Genomic DNA, 20,518 nt, shown 5'->3' on the forward strand with positions numbered 1-20,518 from the left:
ATTGAGAACGGACATGAATGATTTTTTTTTTTTCGACAATGTATTTGGACAACATCGATTTATTTGAACGAATTGAGAACGGACGTGAATGATTTTTCTTTTGTTGTATTTGTTATTTCCCTCCCGCGTGTCTTCATTCTCTATGTTTTTTTTCCTCTCTCACACGCTCAAACTGGGGGTGACAAACTAAAATACCACTCTTGTATGTAAGAATTAATTAAATCGAATTAATAATCTTGTTGAGCAAATAAACATTCGAAATCCACCGAAGAGAGAGTGGAAAATCACTGAAATTGTACCACCTTCGAACTTGTTTTAAATACTACATATTACATACGTAAATCTTATCAAACCAGAAAAAACGACCATTTTACAAAAAAAAAAAAAAAAAAGCGAAAATGAGTTAATACCTAACTCTAACAGATCTCGTATTTTTAGAAACAATCCTACTGACGAAATACTCAACTCATATTTTTATGAATTGATATGAATATTCTAAAACTTTTCTTAAATATCAAAATTGGATTTTTTATAAGTCGAAACGACGTCAGAATATCGAAATATTACATGATTCATAAGCTATGCTCGTGAGTTTTATTCGTCAGATTGTTTTATTTGGGATATAGTTTTGTTCCACGCTCATATACAACTTGTGTATGGAAGAATTAATTGCGACGAATTATTCTTGTGGAGCAAATAAACATTTGAAATCCGCAAAAAATAAAGCGATAAATACTTATGAAATTGTTTTGACTCATAAAAATATCATATTTCATTATAATATAACATTTATATTACTTAATAATTAAAATTATGTGTGTGTATTTAAAAGCTAATATACAATGTAAACATTTATAGAGTGGATACTCAGACCCATTTGAGCATATTATACCTTCCATAAAATCCATTGAGTAATTAATTACCCTCTTATATTCTCATTTAACACCATATGCAATAAAATACATACTTTATTTGAAAATTTTTAATTTCCTAAAAATTGGAATGTTTTGTAACAACTATTGAGGCACATTTGATAATTGAAACAATTTGAGGGGTCGAAAATAAATAAATTTCCAGAACTCCGAAGCTCTGCCACCTTATAGACGTATGCAATCAAGACACAGGGCGGCACACTCCAAAACCCAAATTTCAAGATTTCTCCACAAACCTAATATACACACACACACACAAACACACTATACAGATGTATATATAGATACAATTCATATCTGTATGTAAAAAAAAAAGGGTAAAAAAAAAAAAAGAAAAAAAATTAGCACCGCATTCTTCACTGTGAGTTCTATTTCAAATTCAATTTCTATTTTCAAATTATGATTCTTTGATGTAGATGTCTGGTTATAATTAAAGATTCCCCTAAATCAAATAATTTCCTTTTATTCCATCAATTTTTTTTTGATAAAGATTGGATTTTTATTTTAAATTTTTGTGTTTTCACGCACAGCTGGTACCTTCCTTGTATATCCCATATCCCTTTTATATGTATATATAAATATATGTGTGTGTATAATAAAATCTGTGTTTTTATTTGTATAAAGATTGGATTTTTATTTGAATTTTTTTTGTGTTTTTTTTTCATTTTCAAGAATGGGGAAGTTGAGAAGGAAGCCAGAGATTTGCCCCATTGATAAGCATTGCTCTGAATGGGCAATAAAATACATGGGGTACTGTCTTTGCAGCACAAAAGATGGCTTTTCATTGGCTCTTGGTTTGATTAGTGTGCTGACGTGGAGTGTGGCTGAAATACCTCAGATCATCACCAATTACAGGGAGAACTCTGCCGAGGGGCTCTCCATCGTGTTTCTTTCGACGTGGATCGTTGGGTATATACATGCTCTGTTATTTTTTTAATCTGTGTTTTCGTTTTTTCGATGATTGTTTTTTCGGTGGTGGATTTTGCTTGATGTTGAGTTCTTTTGATTTTTATGAGGATGAATGTAGTTTGTTATTTGATTAAATAGATTTTATTGGTAAAAGGGTGGCTCGTTGTTGGGTATTTACTCCGTTAATTTTGATCGTGTTTGTTTAATGATTGTTTTTGGTGGTGGGTTTTGCTTAAAGTTGAGTTCTTTCGATTTTTTTTCGGAGGATAAATGGAGTTTGTTATTTGATTAAATAGATTGTATTGGTAAAAGGGTGGCTCGTTGTTGGGTATTTACTCCGTTAATGTTGATCGTGTTTGTTTAATGATTGTTTTTTTGGTGGTGGGTTTTGCTTAAAGTTGAATTCTTTTGATTTTTTTTTCCGAGGATGAATGGAGTTTGTTATTTGATTCAATAGATTTTTATTGGTAAAAGGGTGGTTCGTTGTCGAATTTTTTAATGATTTTGGTTCCTCTTGCAAATTTAGGGGTAAAGATTGAATTTTTAACCACATACATTTTATTTTATTTTAATATTAATTATGTCATTGATTAGTTCCTCTTGATGTTATTGAACATAGCTTGATGATTGATTGCGTAGACGTTTCGTTTCTAGTATAATCGTAGTTCCGTTGTAGTTAATTTGCGATTTTCGTTAATTACTTACTTTTTTAATCACTTGTTTTTGCAGAGATTTCTTCAACCTCGCGGGCTGCATGTTAGAACCGGCAACTGTGAGTTGTTCACTCTAATTAGGCAACACTTATTTCTAATCGAACAGCTTTTCGTTATTCTTTAATTAATTACAAGATTCTTTAACGTTTTCGATATTAATTGTGCCCGCCAAAATGAATTCTTTAACATAATCGGATGTGAAAATTGTCCGTTTTCTGCCTATCTATCTACATAAACAACCCCTGAAATGTTTTTTAAAGTGAAACTGTCAATTTTGGTATGCTCGTTTTGAAATGGTAATTCCGAATCGTGTATTGATATTGAGTTGTTCTATTTCGTTTATTTCATATTATCTCTTTTCGATTTTGAAAGTTTCGTTTCGGTCTCATTATTTTTCTAACACGTGTTCTTTCTTTGCAGCTTCCAACACAATATTACACAGCAGTGGTACACAATAAAATTCATTTTTTTTATATATATATCATCGACAATTAATCTGTTTGAATAAACAATTTTTATCGCAATTAATTGCAGTTGTATACAGTAACTTCCTTAGTTCTTGCCTCGCAATCTGTCTACTACGGAAACATTAAACCACGGCTCAAGTTCAATAAAAGACTTCAGCAAGAGGTTTCAAATTTATACCATATATAAATATATTATATATTATCTATATGTGTATCTATATATTACGCAACAGCTTCTAATAGTGCTTTTGTATATGTATTGCAAGGATATGGAAAGAAAACGAGACGACGGTTACAGTGACGATACCGAAAAATCAAATAACGAAGAGAGTTTTGAAGGTGCACCGAGCTCACCTGTTCCCGTTGCACACAATTCCCCCACCGGTTTCGAAGAAATATATTTTATGTAAGTAAAATCCCAATCCTCCATTAAAAAAATTGTATTTTGTTCGTTTTTTACATGATCGTAAATATGAAATATTGCCAGGTCAGCAAGATCTCTTTCGGTGAGCCATACACCGCCAGCTGGATCTTTCCTAACAGGGAGAACTCCAACTTCGGATGTCGAAAAACCATTGCTCGGTGAAGCTAGGCCGCCACAAACTTCCTCCACTCCTCCGAAAATCAAAACCATGTTGTGTGTGGTTAGTTTCTTATATTATGTAGTATATGAAGTTTAAAAATTATAATCGATCACCGTTTTAATTTTTTATCGTTGCGTTTTTTTATGTACTAACAGGTTTCCCTGATGACATTCTTTATCGGAAGTTGCACTAACCAATTAGCAGCAAATCGTGAAAACGTCACTAGTTTAAATAATCCGACAGGTGGCGTGGTTTTCCGAGTGGGGAGACGACTCTTGGAGGTAAACTTTTTATACGACCGATATTTAAATTAATTTATATCTAGCAAAAGATGTATATATCTGATTATCTATATTATATCGCAGGCAACTATTGGTTCAGCACAAGAAACTTCGGGTTCGGGGAGTAGTAGGATAGGCTCGTTTCTTGGTTGGGGAATGGCAGTTATTTACGTCGGGGGGCGTCTTCCGCAAATTTGCCTAAACGTAAACATAAAAAATACAAAAAATTATTATTATTACTATTACGTAATTATAGAACTTAACTTTTTTCCTTTTCTTCATTTTCTGCAGATCAGAAAGGGTAATGCGGAAGTAAGTATGTTATTTCTCGTTCTTTTATTAACAAACGAAAATCGCATAATTTAAAAAAAAAATCAATTTAAACTCGTTTTTTTTAATGTATAATTTTTTATCGTGGTTTTTCGTACAGGGGTTGAACCCGCTAATGTTCGTCTTTGCTATTGTTGGCAATACTACATATGTGGCGAGGTAGCATACTTAAATAAAACCGAAAATAATCTTTTTTTTTTATTTAAATTGTATCTCTTATTACCTCGTTAACATTTTTTATTTTTTTTATTTATTTTCGTGTGCAGCATTCTTGTTAACAGCTTAAGCTGGGTGAAAATAAAACCTAATCTTCCTTGGCTGGTGGATGCAGCGGGTTGTGTCCTTCTCGACGCTTTCGTATCCTTTTTTTTTTTAATTGTTTTATTAAAATTCACCGTGGATTTAAAGATGGCTCCGTTCTTAGTTGATTGCTTATTTATATTTGTTAGATTTTTTCTGTATTTCCTTAATATATTGTTCAGATTCTTACTCAGTTTATTTACTTCCGTTACCGATCGAGGACTAGAGTCGACAAGTATGTATCTTGAATGGCTCTGAAATCGCGATTAAACGACATCATAGGTAAATCTACGTGCCTCTTTATCTTTGCAATATATATATATATATATATATATATATATATAGAGTTTTTTTTTTTAAACTTCAATAATATTTATAGAAAATATTCTCAGGAGCGTATTCCGGTGAGCCACAAACGCAACGCCGCTTCTCTGATTGCACGACATCAGCTGCCTTCAGAACAACGCAGATTTTTTTCGTTTTTTATTCTCATTATTATTTAGTTAATTCTTGTCACATTCTTTAGCACAGATTGTTCGTCTCTCCCGTATAACTTTTCTATGCATTTTTTGTACAATCGAGCTTCACTTTTGTTGCTCAAATTATCTTCTTGACAAAAAAAAAAAAAAAACACTAAAATATTTCGGCATTTGAAAGATCGAACTAGAGATTTACTCTTCCAAAGCCATAATATCTTCTTCAGATGCTTCAAGAACAGGAATCTTTATACTAGGTGGGCCCACGCCCGTGCCCCTGTAATTCTCGGGGCAGAAAACTATGAAGGCGTTCCAATTCCGATCGATTTCCAAATGATAGAGGCGTTCGCCCGCTGCATATTTTCCGAGTAGTTGGTAAGATTTCTCTGATTGGTCCATTGCTACGCATTCATCTTCACTGCCTGCATGAAATTTCTTATATATCAAGAAATAGTTAAGAAAAAATACTCTGTTTTCTTGAAATTAACTTACATGCAGCATTTTCTAATTGAGTCTCGTAAACGAATTCCAACACGGCCGAGATTTCTTTCTCGAATCGATGAAAAGGGCCGTTCTCGAAGTTCAGTTTCCTCAACTTGCACACCCCTTCTCCCAATTCCATCATTGCTCCCTTGTGATTCTGTCCAAGGAAAAAAAATAGCACTGCAAACCCTAATACCGCAAACCTTAATACCTAAATCGACTCGATGAAAAAAAAAAACTATGTGAAATTAAAATTATGGAATTAAATAGTTACCTGGTTGAAGAGGTGGTGAAAGCCGACGGAGCATTGGAGAATGCCGTGGACGAGTGTGCGTTTCTGGTCTTCGGAATTGTTCCATAGTGTTTCTAGAACATCGTGACATTTGTAGTAATCCCTTTTGTTGAAAAGGGTGACGGCTTCTTCGAAGCTGCAAATTTCTTCTTCTTCTTCTTCTTCATCAGTGAAGCCGCCTCGGGTGGTGATTCGATACGAATTTGTCGAGAATTTTATCGGTTTATTTGGATTGAAGTTGTGGAGAAAATTGATTCTTGGATTGAGGAAAATGGTTGATTTGTTTGATGATAAATGATGAGTTGTTGTTGATGGTGGGAGAGAAGTTGGGAGATGAGTTGCCATTGAAATGGCTGATTTTTTTTCTTTCTTTTTTTTTTTTTTGGAAATTTCTTGATTGTTTTGTTTGGTTATGTGTGTGGTGGAGGCTTCATTCTCTCAAGAAAAAATATCTCATAATTTCTTTATTTCTATTTTCCACCACTTCTAGATGACTACTCAGTTAGTATTTTTTTAATTATTTTTTATATAAAGATTAGTTACGAATGAGTCGCATAGATTCGAACATGCGTCGATCAGGTACGATCTGTTTTACAAGACAATGTAGTTTGTTGGTAAGTAAATTGCAACGCGACGTATTTGGTCAGAAAGGGGAGTTAGGAGAACTACTAACTATCCTCCATCGAATAAAAAAAAAAAAAAAACAAATTATTACCATGTGTTTATGCTCCTAGTGGCGAGGTGCGCGTTCATTGTAAACACAATAATATCAAATTTATGAACAAATTAAGAAATTGCAAATGCATCCCCTCGTAAAGAAATTCAATTCGTCGTCCTCATAGAGATGCATCACCGTCGTCGACTCTTTTGGAAAAACATACGAGGAGAGAAAAAGGGCGATAGTGGTTGTTGTACAAGGAGGAGCTGCAGTAGAGGTACTCATATTTGTATGGTGGTGAGTACTTGGACTCGCACTTGACTCGCAGTAGTAGGCGTACACCGTCAGCTTGCCGCCGCTATTGTCGGCGTTGGGCAACGTGCAATTGATGACATGAATGTGTAGACGCGGCCATAGCCCCAATCGGGGGAAGTATTTTGTAGGCCTTTGATTTAATTGAGGAATTGCCGTTGTTGGGGATCCATTCGCATTTGTACAACAAACGGCTGAAAATGTGAAGGAGTTTAGAGGCGAGACCGACCACCGCGAATGTGGTCAAACTACCGCGGTAGTCATATTCGACGTAATAAATTTGCCGGGAAAAAAAAAACCAGAAAATTTATTTATACTAAATTTTTTTATTAAAAAAGCGCACAAAAAAAAATGCTAAATGCAGTCTACATAATGAATAAAACTTAATTGAAGGCCAGCATCATGATTACAACTTTTTTTATTATAAACTTCCGAATATTTTTTTAATATTTTTGTATTTATTTTCTAAATAAATTATCAGAAATATTATTATTAACTAATATTTCGAAAAATTAGATTATTTAGTTATAGCAAATTGTAAAGGGATATTGTATTATTGGGGGAACAATTGATTCATATTGCAACATGTTATCATAACAAATTGAAGGATATATTTATTATTAGCCACATGTTTAGTATATTAATTAAACATTTAATTAGTCGTATAATTAATTTAAAAAGTACGCTAAAACATTCCGACGGCTTCTCAAAAAGTATTCTTATTAATTATTTGCTGGCTAATGATTACATAATTAGGTGCCATATTTGTGGAACTTTGATTTACTTACTTTTCCATTCTTATAAAACTGATTAGGACCACTACATTAATTCATATTTAACTCGTAAGTTGTAACCATGAAGTAATATGAAAATTACACTTTTCACTCCTCGGGTTTGCACGGATTTCACATTTGGTCCCTCGTATTTTCAAAAAGATACATTTGGTCCCTCATATTTCAGTAATTTAATATTTTTGGTTATTCTCGTCAATTTACCGTTAATCCTACAGTTAAGGCAGCGATGGGCATAATTCCATTAGTACTAATAAAAAATTAACGAAAATAACTAAAAGTGTTTAATTTTTAAAACTTGAGAAATAAAAACTGTATTTTTTTCGATGAACTAATTGATAGAATTATAATAAGAGTGTGTTGTGCAACAATTTGATTTTTTATCTTTGATGTTAATAACCTTTTTTACATTGTCTCGTATGATTTACAAATTATTACACGATAGTAATTAATCGATTGTGGAGCTAAAATGCCAATTGATATCTACGTAAAAAAAAAATTTAATATTCGGATAATTGATATGAGAGGTAGCAGACAAAAAGAATTGTCTGTCACACAATTATAAGATTGCTTAAAAAACTCTATAATCTGTTGAAAATTGAAATAAATTATTGATTAATTAAATCTAATAAACTTGTCAGGTGCCACCCGTGACCCAGTCAACTAACCTGTAGCACCAAATATTAAGGTATTAGAGATCTTGTGGTCAATCTTTTGACTACGTGTACGCCTTTCTAATATGGATTAGTGTGCGTAATTAGATGATTAGTGCTTAATTAAGATATTATTGATTGGTATTAGAGATCCGGTTAATTATAAATATAATATTATTCTTGTGATATTAGATACGTAGGCGATCTTGTGGCCAGTCACATTGTATATAGTGGGCATCTATGTTTACACGTAAGAATATATGGCATACGTATACTGATGAAATACATTGTGTGAATTTTAAACCGTAAATTACACAGATTAATAGTATATAATTATAGGATGTATTTTATTAGGTATAAGTTCTACAAAACTCAGAATAAACGAACTATTATTGCTAATTGGGTATAATCGAAAGTCCGATCTTATTCAACACGAATTTATTTGAACCGAGTCTAATATTTTTATAATATACATTTGAGTTTCAAATTAATTATAAAGTTTAATAATATTCGAGTTTCAACCTACCAATGTTTAGCTTACATGTATGATCTGATTGCTACGTCCGCTGACATCTTAACTATAACTAAATCTTTACGCTCGTCGTGCCAGCCCTAGACTTAGTTCACGATTTGTTATCTTTCAGACGTAGACGTAGACTTCGACGTACGATGAATCTCCACGTAACAACGTGTCGTCAATATATGCAGTCACCAATTCATGTAGGAACAACCTATGCCTATCTAATTTCTCACTAATTATTATTCCAATTAATCACCAAAATTAATTGGAACATGATATTAGAATGTAGATGCATGCATGCAAGGAATGTTTTTAACATGATTAGGGAATATATGGAAAGTGTGGGTACAATAAATAAATGTGTGTTGTTATCACTTATCATACTCGAACACAAAATTAAAATTTAGTTCAAATTTTCTTTATTCGGTATATATGTATTTATTTTTATTTCTTTTATTTGTAATTTTGTTTAAAAAAATTATATGTACGCAGTACGCTTAGCTGGATATAAATAAAAATTGATATGACTATACATAGTGACTTAAAATCAAGGATACATTAATTAATGAATGAATGTAAGGGAAAACAAAAAAAAATAACAAATGAAATAGAGAACTGTCTTTATTGAGAAAACTTGTGCCCATAAAAATTTAAACACAAACGTACAAACACAATCTTGGAAAATGCAATTATCACACAACAAAATTACCCATCAAATAATGTACTATGATTTAAATAAAATAAAAAAAAAACAGACAAAAATATATCCAAGAAAAAAAAAAACTAGTATGCATGAACAGAGACTAGACAGGTGGTGCCAATTTGGAGGAAACCACCCATGATCACCGAATAACACTTCATTCCAAATTTCATTATTTTAATTTAAAAAAAAAAAGAAAAATTGAAAAACATGACAAGTTGTTATGCCGCGAAAGCAAGGGACAACCGCGCGGAATGATCGCTCCCCATCGGCGGTTTGTTTGCCCGTGGTGGCCTACCACCCACATGCAGCGGGAATATCTGTGTTCCCTCCGCCGCCGCCGCCGCCGGTACCCATTTCATCGGCTGCGGTCCAACGTTCACCGCCTTCTCCTGCCGGCAGCTCATCATCAGTAGTCCTCCTCCGTTCCCCTTCCTCATCTTCCCGTTGTCTCCGCTGGTGGATACTTCCTCCTGGGCCTGGTGCTGCAGCCGCTGCCGGAGGAACGCCGCGCTCCCCATCTCCGACGCGGAGATCGAGAAGTTGGAGACGCTCGCCCTGTCGTAGCCCTCGGCGGTGGTCACGCTCCAGTCGATGCTGACCTCGCTCGGCGCGTAGCACTCAGTCGCCGCCACGCTCGGCGTCGGCGGCTCATCCAAACTCCTCCTCCCGTACTGAATGCTGCTGTTGTTGTTGTTGTTGTTGTTGTTGCCGAATCTCCTAGCGTTGAAAGTCGGGGCTTCGTCGAGCGAATCCCTCCGGCGGTACATCGGGTACGACGTCGTTTGCGTCGAGAAGCTTTCGATCTCGAAAAGGTCGGAACTCGCGTCGCTCTCCATATCGTCGTCCATACTCGCCGCCACGCGCGCCGCAATCGGACTCCCGGGGTTGAAATGCGCCGCCCGGCTCCCCGCCGGAACCGGCTGGTAAACTTCCAACGAATCACGCGGCGGATCTTCCATAGGGCTAACTACTTTTGCACTCATCATCCCTTTCTTGTTATTATTAATAACCTGCGCACCTGAACACGCCGTATTATTATTATTCAGTATCGGGAACGAAAACCCGTCGACAAACGGCCGTCCCGTGGCGGATATCCGCCGCTGCCGCGGCGCCTCCGCCGCCGGAAAATCATCCTCCGGCGACCCCATCTTCTGGTGGTGCCCGATTTCCATGATGTCGGCCGTGATCGAACTAGTAATACTCCTCGTCGACGCCGCCGCCGCCTTGTGGGGATGATCCCGTTTCGCCTTGCCGCCATTGGTGCTACTATCGCCGTGCTCCGACGAGTCGGATGCCGCCTCCTTAACCTGAACAGACTTCATACCGGTGCAGCAGCATTTCCTACCGGAAAACCATTTCTTAGCGGAGCTTCTCTTCTTACGATCGGAATTAGGAAAGTTCCCCAACGAAACTCCGGCCGATCCCGGCGGATTCGCCAGAAGCCCCGTCTGACTATTCCAGCTCGCCTCCGACGAAGCCGTCGGCGTAGCATTGAAAGACCTCGTCCTGAAATTTCTGCCATAGCCGCCGCCATCTGTAGAAGAAACCGACGAAACCCTAGTCGCCGCCGACAAAATATTATCCGGCGACGGCTGAACCTGCACCGCACCACCCTTACTGTACTTGGCTTCGTTGTTTTCGCTGAAATACTTCTGAGCATCAAAGATGCTTATCTCTGTATCGTCAACAATGGCGGAATTTTCATGGGGTTTTTTCTGCGGGTTCGGGTTTGGGTTTTTATTACCGGGTTTGAGGTAGGAGGAGAAGGAGATATCTTCGAAGGTGGTGGTCGGAATAATATTAATATTATTATTATTATTATTGGTGATGATGATGTTTGGGGAAGAAGATCTGTAATGAAGAGGGGTTGGATCAAGAAACGATGAATTGTAGTTGAATGTTTTCAGAGGATCCATTACACACACTTTTACACACTCAGGATTCACACAGTTGTTGTTACTACTGAAAATTGCATCTGAAGTCTCTGAACTCTGACTATAAGTAGACAACTATTATTATTATTATTATTATTATTATTATTTTTTTTTTTTTTTTTATTTTTTTTTTTTTTATATCTATGTAATTTGGACTCAATTTTATATAGGTGCAATGCGGAAATCTTCGCCCACGGTGTAGAGTGGATATTGGAACGTAATTTTTGAATAGTGCCGATTTCCATTAGTATATTTTCAATTTTGAAAAAGTGATTTTCATTTTTTTTTTAGAACAAAAGTGAAACCATTTTATTTGCCAAATGATGCCAAGTGAGTTGGAAGATGATCATCTTCTTAATAATCATCTACATTAAGATGGGTTGTTGTATGCGCAATGCAATTCCCACTTCGTTTGACGAAAGAAAATATAAAAGAATCAAAATAATTAACAAAAAGACGACATTCTTCAATCAGAGCGCCGCCAAATGACGTCAAATTGATCTCTGAACTTCTAAGTGCATTAATAACTTGCAAACAATCCGCTTCAACGATAATTTTTTTCCATTATTTTTCTCGAGCTATCATAAGAGCATGTAGCGTCGCTCTTGCTTCGCCATCGACAGGTCTCGGTCGGCCTAGAACTTTCTGATTTATTATTTTTCTAATATTTTTAAAAGAATTCGAATAAATATTATAATCCAGTTTCCAATTCGATATTTTTTTTCCGATTTTCTTTCTTTTACCGAAAATCAAACTTATTACATCGAAACGTTATTAGATTAATATACTCTATATATAGGTGACTACAATAATGAAAATACTGAATTCCTACAATTTCAATCCAAAATTTTCTAATTTTGGAACAAGTTTTTTCATTCAAATTTGAATTGTTTATTTCCGATTTGTCCAAATTTTATTTGAACAAGATTGAAACTAATTATCAATGCTCAAAAGAAAAAGTTATATGATCTTTTTTATAAGGTGGTAGTTCCAATCCGATCAGTCTGGTTATACACATTTACGTTTGTGCAATAGCTTGAAAAGGACACGATTGAGGTGTCCTTTTATTACTTTTATTTATAAATAATTATTTAAACTGGGAGATGTGGCGTTTTTGTATTTCAGAACTTACATTAAACGGTGTTTAGGTTAAATGTCAGACAACTAACAACGAGGATCACGTTGAGACAATTTTTCAAATGCAAGGGGGCAAATCAATTCATTTGAGAATAGAAGGGGGTAAAATGATATTGAGCCAAAGTACAATGGGGGAAAGTGGAATTTATCCTTAAATAATCTAATGAAAACCCTAAAAGCTAGCTAAAAGAATGTAAGTCATGATAACATAATATCTCGGGTTCGATCGACCCAGGAAGTTAAGGTCCGATTATTTAATTAATCACTGCTAATATCTCCAATCAAACGAGACCTTAAATAAAAATATTAATAATAGAATTCAAAGTAAAATGGTTTCATTCCAGCTCTCTCGCTCCACCAACTAAATCATCTTCGCACCGAACCCTAAAACATCATTTCATGCAATTTTAGGTGATTCTAGACAAAATAATATAATGTAATAAAATAGAAGAACAACGTGGGGCATACTTTAGGGCAGAGTCTTAAACTAAAAGGGCTACCTAAAAGATAGATAGTAGCCAATGCATGAATGATTTAATTATTTATATTATTGAGTGGTCAATATAATCCCACATCGATATCTTCTTGTTTTCTTTCACCAACCATCTATCCATATAAATTAAAAAAATAATTAAATATAAAAATAATAACTTGGAAGCTGCAAATAATTGCAAACAAATCTAGAGATATAAACCATTGGAGTTTAAGTTGCTCTGGTATATATGCTCTTACAGAATAAAATCTTTTTAAAGAAGCCAAAATTTTGCAGGGAGGGATAATAATTAATTATTTAATTTATATATTTATATATTTAAAAAGAAAAAAAAAAACATTAAGCCTCGGGACATGGTTCTTACAGCACTACCAAGTTGTTGAACTCACTCGAAACCTTGAAAAAAAAATAATAGAATCTATCTTGAAATTAATCATGAAAATCAAATAGAATCTATCTTGAAATCATGAAATTAATCAGCACTGTGAAGTTAAAATGTTATTTATACTATATTATATATGATGTAATTTTTGTTAGTCTGAGTTTAGCGGCAATTGTTCAAGTGGGGATGTTTGGGTATGAACGGATCAAGATCGAATACCATGAACGCTTGTACGTACGTGACTAGCTAGGGTTTGCGTGTTTACTTACAGGATTTTAGACGTTACCCAGTTGTTCTAAAAACCAATTGGTGTCTAGAAAGGGCAAACCCTGGTTTTATAGTGCATTTAACACGTACACATAAGCGCTCACGCCATTTGATTGTGGACCGCAAGTACTCGAGTCTCCACCACGTGAATAATTGTCGTCAAATACAGACTAACAATCTCCCCCGCGGAAATTGCTCCAGCCCATGAATCGTACGCGTTACTTTGGATCATACCAATTGGTTTTAGAGCAGCTGGTTGCGCCTAAAGTCCTACAAGTGATATCAAATTTAAGGTCGATTGCCAGCTAAAGCAATTGCTGATGGGAGATTGCTAGCCTGAGTTTGGCAACAATTATTCACGCGAGGAGGCTCGAGTAGAGACGATCCACAATTAAATATCTTATGCTCGAGTATTTGCAACTTTTTCTAACACTGATTAATTTTAGAACTATAGATAGTGTGGCTGAAAGTGCTACAATTTTCTATATCAACTAGCAATTAAAATTGACTTTGCGGACTGGTTAGCAAGATTTGTTGGAAAAGCAAATCAAGAAGTAATATATGATATTATTATTATTATGATTATTATTATCATTATTATTTGAAAAAGATAAGATATCATTATATTATATTATATATTCCAGGTATTTTTTGAGCTCCAAATTGCATGATTTTCAAAACCCTGACCCATACAGCAAAAAATAAAAATAAAATATTTAAAAAAAAAAAAGAAAAAGAAAAAATGTCTGAAAATTACAAGACTATATTTCTGTCTGTTTCTTGGACAGCATAACAAAGACTAGTCTAATTAATAAGAAAAAAAGATAATGATTTAATCCATGATTGATAAATTTTTATGGTTATCTCTTTTGAAGCCAAAAGCAAAAAGTTGAAATCATTTCATGTGACCATTCCCATTCTTAGTGTCTTTTGTCTCTAAGTCTTATTATTCCATCATTGCATGTGGCTTCCTAAATTATAGTACCATGCATTGTCCACAATTATATATACTCATTAATTCAACTCAATTTTTATTCAATATTATTTGTCATATTAGAAACATTAATATTGCACTAATTGCTTCTTTTTTTTCTTCAATTTCTTGCAGCTAAGAAAAATATGTGTGTGAATGTGAAGATTTTCTTTTATTCGATAGTATTTGTCGATTTTAGAATAATAATGTTACAATAATTGTTATAGTATTATTTTAGTACTCCTAAATTTTATCAATGATTAAATTCTCGCAAGTGGAAATAGCAATTAGTGAAAAGATAATTATTTGGAAGGCTAATTAATTTAGTGGTATATATTAAACATCGTTCTTCAGGATCGTTACGCATTTAAATGACAGTTATTTTGAAACGGAGACGAACAATATGTAACGTATTTCAATTGATACTAATTTTTTTTCTTTAATATAATAATTATTTGAATGAAAACTATACTATAACATCCACTAAAGACTTGAGTGTGTCCAATGAGTTATGTATGATGCAATAATATAGGAATTAAGTTTGGTGGGGCTTTAAAAATAAATAAAAATATTCTGACAATAATAATAATAATAATAATAATAATAATAATAATAATAATAATAATAATAATAATAATAATAATAATAATAATAATAATAATAATAATAATAATAATAATAATAATAATAATAATAATAATAATAATAATAATAATAATAATAATAATAATAATAATAATAATAATAATAATAATAATAATAATAATAATAATAATAATAATAATAATAATAATAATAATAATAATAATAATAATAATAAATAATAATAATAATAATAATAATAATAATAATAATAATAATAATAATAATAATAATAATAATAATAATAATAATAATAATAATAATAATAATAATAATAATAATAATAATAATAATAATAATAATAATAATAATAATAATAATAAAATCATGTGGCTAAGATGAGATCTGCAATTGGAATTCATGCCAATGTGTTGGTGGGGAGGTATTAGCTCACACCTAGCATGAACTGCCATTTTGCTGGGGACAACTTATTATAAGCTTCTTTTTTATTCTTTTCTTTTTATTTTTATTCTTTTTTTTTTAAGTCGGCATTTTTTTTAATAGAATATTCAAGTCGGTATTTGTTGGTAATTTTGTATATTTGATTATTGTATTATTGTAAATGCTAGCTATATCAATTGAAATAGATTTATGTAGGTTGGAACTCATTTTGAATAAAACTCCATAATAATATAAAAGATAAGACGAGTTTGGAGGAAGATGATACAAACAAAGCTATCTCCAACATGACATTGTTTATACAGGTAGGTAGAGACATTTATAAATTAATATAGTCGAATCAGAGAAATTCTATTAATTTTGTGAATTATTAAATTATCGAGTTATTAATTTAACACGTTTTCACTGAATCGGGATCGGGAAAAATTATTACATAATTGAGGTTATTAATTTATTGAGGTTAATTCTGTTGTAGTTTTAATGGCTCAATCCCTTCAAAATAGTCCATCCTTCGTTTAAAATATCCAAATAATGGAAGCAGCACCAACATGTTACGTTTTAGGCACGAATACATTCTAAAACCCTAGATCTATCCATATTCACTATTGAGTTGACTCACCAATACATGTACAATCAACAAGGAACACTCTCGATATATCACTCATCGAACCCGGTGTGTTTAATTTCACTCAGAAATAGTCAATCTACTCTCACATAAGAAGAAGATTGAGGTTAAAAGATGCATGGTTTGAATGTGAGAGATGTGTGTTAACATTATCCCTCTCTGTAACATTGAATGTGCTTCGGGGGGCCTCCCATCGTACAACGAAGACTGTAAGTTGTCGTCGGGAAATGACAATATATGGCATAGGTACCGCAAAGAGAGAAAAATGAGAGAGAGATTAGGGTTTAGAGAACAATTTTAGATGACTGCATAAGTAGTTTGGATAAATCAAGAAATAATAGATGGTCAAGATCACTTTGAACTGAACTTTCTTGAGTCTGGACCTTCAATTTATCAATAGAATTTGGCTGAGTCATAAATAATCCATTCTTGACCCAAAATCCAACCATAGATATTCGTATAGGTGAGTAGGAATACACACACATACACTCAATTGCTCGTGTATAATGATATCTTACTCGATAAAATCATTCCAATTCGATGAAATTATGCTTTGCGAAATTTCAAATTCTAATTTGGGACGCTCCAATTTACATTTTTTTTTTTGTTTTTGTAAAATAATAATCAATTTCAACACTCTCCTTTGTCTAACTAGATTGATGGTATAGTTGGTCTCTATTGCAAATTAAATAATAGGTCAGTAACATATCAAAATCGAGATTGAATTTCAATTTTGGGGCCTGTCAATAAATTGCATTATTATTCATGCCACCCACCACCAATTAAGTGATGTGAATTTGATGCAGATAAGTGTCCCAATAATAATTATAATAAATAAATAAATAAATAAATAAATAAATGGTCAGCTGATTTTGGAGTCAGACTTATCACATTGACAAGTGTGAGTATCGATGATATACTATTCAGACTCGTGTAATATGTCATACTTGTTTTTTGTTTTATATTAATGTCACACCAATCTATTGAATTCAAGAATGTAATTTGGACCCCCAAATATTAAATATATGTATATCCCCAATTAATGTATATGCAGGTAATCGATCAAAAATAAAATGTATATGCAGGTGTAGGGTTAGACTTAGGGTTAGAAATCGGATGGATCGATCGAAATTAGCAGTTAGAGAGATTAAAAAAAATTAATGGAAGTTTAAAAAATTAGTTCGAAATAAAAAATATTATTCGAAATAAAAAATATTATTCCACAAACGCAAATTCTAAATTTAGTTCAAAATTCCAGCCTAGGGTAATACTAATACCTCACACACACAAAAAAAAAAAAAAATTGATAAAAAAAATAATAATAAAGAAAATCAATGGCAAAGTGGGAAATGTTTTTCTTAATTGAGTATTGACTTTTGTATTAGATGGGTCCTAATATATACTGTTAAAACTTAAAAGTTTAAAGTACATAATAAAATATAGAAAGAATAATTGAACCAGCACGAGTCTATTCAATAGAATCGTAATTAAATGGATGAATAAATTAAAATTAAAATTAAAAATAAAAATAGAATCATATTTTAATTAAATAAGCTACAACTCTAATATTATTATACTCACCAACTAAGGATCTAGGGATTTCAAGCCGACCATAATTATTTAATCAATCACAACAACTGCAATTATGTTACATTTGTGGTTTACATTTTAATTACGTCATAAAATCTTAAATTAAATAGTGGAGTGTACATACTTTTTAGAAAGATTTTATATACTCTCATTTTAAGATTGTTTATCAAAAATACCATTTTTTTTCAACTTTAAAATGTTAAACATACAATTTATAAGTTTAGTCAAACACCTTCTAAGTCAACTGGGTTAAAGAAGACGGACAATTCATCGTTTGAATTGCAACGTTTGAGAATGGGAGTGATTTGTAACCGATAAAAGTGCTAGGTTATTTTATTACTTTCGTCATAGATATATATCTTGGTTCCAAATTGATCTATCCGCCAAGCGTCGATGCGCATGCCGAGATACCGCTCTCTAATCTCGGCACCTATTTTATATGGTCGCCTTTTGATGAGCGATTGGATCGTGCGAGCGTTTTGATGAAGTTCGTTGGACCGTGCTTCGCCCCGATGGACCTCCATTCGTTGGCCGTCGACTTTGACGGGCCTATCTTTGGTTGGGCTCCTTTCTTATTGGGCTTATCGGTGTAGTTTATCCTTGATCACAAACATCGACAAATTCTTAGATCTAACAATTTTTTGAAATTATTTTTTTAAAGTTATTTGATAATGAGTATATAAGTTGATTTTACTGATTATAAAATCACAATAGAATAAATTCTAATTTCACAAATAAGAGAAAATATTTTTTAGTTCAAGACTATATTAGTAGACTAGAACATATAAAATATATTTTTTTATATATAAAAATAAAAAAAATATAAAATCCATAAAAAAAAAAGGAACATATAAAATATAAATTAAATGAATTAAAAGATGAAATAAATAATAAGTGATATATTTTTTTTTTGATAATAAATGATGTTAGGAGAAGACAAATGGAGGGAAGGAAAAAACGCTACAACGTGTAATAGCGCTTTTAGTGTTTTTCTACGTTAAATTCAAAAAGAATTGCTAAAACCCTAATTCTGGTTCGGGAGCAAAAAAATCAAATCGAACTGAAATTCCAATTCCAAACTGCCGCAATCCGCATTGAAAAAGCTTCCGGAAATCTGCTTCAATGGCGAAGAAGAGAAAAGCCCCTTCTTCTCAACAATCAAATGAACCAAAACTCAAAGCAGTTCGCGAAGAAGTAGTAGTTGAACCAGAGGAGGAAGATGATCCCTCCGAAGAAGAAGTAGAAGAATCTTCATCGGAGGAGGACGCCAAATCGAAATCGAAATCGGAATCCGAATCGGAATCGGAATCAGAGGAGGAATCTTCTTCCTCCGACGACGAAACAACCGACGAGGCATCAAAGAAGCAATCCCTCCGCCAATTACTTGAGCCCTTCGGAAAATCCCAAATTATCGACCTCCTCAAAGAGGCGGCGGCGAAGGACCCAAATCTCGTTTCTCAAATCGTTCAGGCGGCGGACGCGGACCCCACCCACCGGAACATCTTCGTGCGCGGCCTCGGCTGGGATGCCACCTCCGATCAGCTCGTCGACGCGTTCAAACCCTATGGAGAAATCGAGGAGAGCAAATTAATCATGGACAAGGCCACAGGCCGCGCCAAAGGCTACGGCTTCGTCCGGTTCAAAACCCGCGCCGCCGCCAAAAAAGCCCTCAAAGTCACCCAGAAGAAGGTTGGGAGCAAGACGGTTACGTGCCAGCTGGCGTCCACCGGAGTTCCCGCCGGAGATGCAGTGTCGGATGTGGGTAGCCGGAAGATCTACATCGGCAACGTCGGCCCCCACGTGAGCCCCGATGGCCTGAAATCATTCTTCGAAAGGTTTGGCGAAATCGAGGAAGGGCCGTTTGGGGTTGATCCGGTTACCGGAAAGTTCAGAGGGTTTGCGATGATTACCTACAAAACCCTCGAGGGGTATAAGAAGGTTATGGAGGAGCCGATTAAGGTGTTTGATAATTGTCAATTGCATTGCAAGAAGTTCGTGGACAACTTTAACAAGAACAACGCGCCCGCGCAGAACAATACCGGTTCCGCGGCTATGAACCCTAATACTATCATTCCTTCGGATACTGGTTACGGTGGTGGTATGGTTGGTAACAATGCAGGGTTTATGGGGAATAATTTTAGTGGGAATGGGCTTTTGATGGCACAGAATCAAGCATTGGGAATGATGTCAGCCGGATATAATCCGGTGGGATTCAGTACTCCCATGTTTGCCGCAGGATTAGGTGGCGGTTATGGGATTAGTAATAGCATGACGGGCCCTAGTGTGATAGGGAACTACGGTTCACAAGCAGCTTTGCTTGGACTTGGAGCCTTCCAGAACAATCAAACCGGACAATCCTCCTCCATCGGAACGGGTGGAGCAGCAGCTGCAACTGCAACAATAAGGCCTCCTTCAAGTGGTGTATCTGCACCGACAAATTTCCCGACGTATTTCAACCGCTAGGTAATTTGTTTTTTAAAACCCTTTGTGTAAACCTCATTTTCTTGGATAAGTGTGTTGGTGTTTGAAATTCGAGGGGAAGTATATTATTCGTGATGTTTTATGTCTTGTGTACTTCTTTCTGTTGTTCTGATTGGCTACACTGATTGTAGTAGTTTTAAGTTTTTGTGAGGGGTAGTGAAGTAAATTTGAGATCTTGTTGTTTTTTAGAA

At 34.1% G+C, this 20,518-nt stretch overlaps 4 protein-coding genes across 4 annotated transcripts; 2 read left to right on the forward strand and 2 right to left on the reverse strand.

Annotated features, from left to right (window-relative positions):
• Positions 1 to 1,109: 1,109 nt before the first annotated feature.
• On the forward strand, positions 1,110 to 5,103 carry LOC105959927 (PQ-loop repeat family protein / transmembrane family protein). The gene is made up of 14 exons (XM_012984086.2): positions 1,110 to 1,293; positions 1,605 to 1,841; positions 2,571 to 2,613; positions 2,975 to 3,001; positions 3,089 to 3,184; positions 3,288 to 3,427; positions 3,509 to 3,665; positions 3,761 to 3,886; positions 3,971 to 4,090; positions 4,178 to 4,198; positions 4,317 to 4,375; positions 4,483 to 4,573; positions 4,699 to 4,798; positions 4,909 to 5,103. Exons 2-13 carry the CDS (start codon positions 1,606 to 1,608, stop codon positions 4,762 to 4,764), a joined length of 1,182 nt encoding a protein of 393 aa, XP_012839540.1. The 5' UTR covers positions 1,110 to 1,293; position 1,605; the 3' UTR covers positions 4,765 to 4,798; positions 4,909 to 5,103.
• On the reverse strand, positions 5,049 to 6,217 carry LOC105959928 (DUF309 domain protein). Its single transcript, XM_012984087.2, has 3 exons — positions 5,750 to 6,217; positions 5,485 to 5,632; positions 5,049 to 5,414 (listed from the first exon to the last, which is right to left on the reverse strand). The coding sequence occupies exons 1-3, from the start codon at positions 6,110 to 6,112 to the stop codon at positions 5,188 to 5,190; spliced, it is 738 nt and encodes a 245-aa protein (XP_012839541.1). The 5' UTR covers positions 6,113 to 6,217; the 3' UTR covers positions 5,049 to 5,187.
• A 3,192-nt stretch (positions 6,218 to 9,409) lies between these two features.
• On the reverse strand, positions 9,410 to 11,402 carry LOC105959929 (protein PHYTOCHROME KINASE SUBSTRATE 4). The gene has a single exon (XM_012984088.2). It carries the CDS (start codon positions 11,318 to 11,320, stop codon positions 9,623 to 9,625), a length of 1,698 nt encoding a protein of 565 aa, XP_012839542.2. The 5' UTR covers positions 11,321 to 11,402; the 3' UTR covers positions 9,410 to 9,622.
• A 7,444-nt stretch (positions 11,403 to 18,846) lies between these two features.
• Positions 18,847 to 20,518, forward strand: LOC105959930 (UBP1-associated protein 2B). Its single transcript, XM_012984089.2, has one exon. The coding sequence runs from the start codon at positions 18,969 to 18,971 to the stop codon at positions 20,307 to 20,309; it is 1,341 nt and encodes a 446-aa protein (XP_012839543.2). The 5' UTR covers positions 18,847 to 18,968; the 3' UTR covers positions 20,310 to 20,518.

Source organism: Erythranthe guttata, chromosome 10 (genome assembly GCF_056151865.1).
Source record: "Erythranthe guttata isolate IM_541 chromosome 10, IM_541, whole genome shotgun sequence".
In the NCBI taxonomy this organism is placed as follows: Eukaryota; Viridiplantae; Streptophyta; class Magnoliopsida; order Lamiales; family Phrymaceae; genus Erythranthe; species Erythranthe guttata.

Bases quoted from the DNA above. Each gene is read 5' to 3' on its own strand.
- LOC105959929 (XM_012984088.2), bottom strand. From the start codon at position 11,320: ATGGATCCTCTGAAAACATTCAACTACAATTCATCGTTTCTTGATCCA.
- LOC105959927 (XM_012984086.2), top strand. From the start codon at position 1,606: ATGGGGAAGTTGAGAAGGAAGCCAGAGATTTGCCCCATTGATAAGCAT. The intron at 1,842-2,570 runs GTATATACATGC...TTGTTTTTGCAG, and splicing joins CTTTCGACGTGGATCGTTGG to AGATTTCTTCAACCTCGCGG. The intron at 4,376-4,482 runs GTAGCATACTTA...TTTCGTGTGCAG, and splicing joins AATACTACATATGTGGCGAG to CATTCTTGTTAACAGCTTAA.
- LOC105959928 (XM_012984087.2), bottom strand. From the start codon at position 6,112: ATGGCAACTCATCTCCCAACTTCTCTCCCACCATCAACAACAACTCAT. The intron at 5,633-5,749 runs GTAACTATTTAA...TTCCTTGGACAG, and splicing joins TTCACCACCTCTTCAACCAG to AATCACAAGGGAGCAATGAT. The intron at 5,415-5,484 runs GTAAGTTAATTT...AATTTCATGCAG, and splicing joins TCAATTAGAAAATGCTGCAT to GCAGTGAAGATGAATGCGTA.
- LOC105959930 (XM_012984089.2), top strand. From the start codon at position 18,969: ATGGCGAAGAAGAGAAAAGCCCCTTCTTCTCAACAATCAAATGAACCA.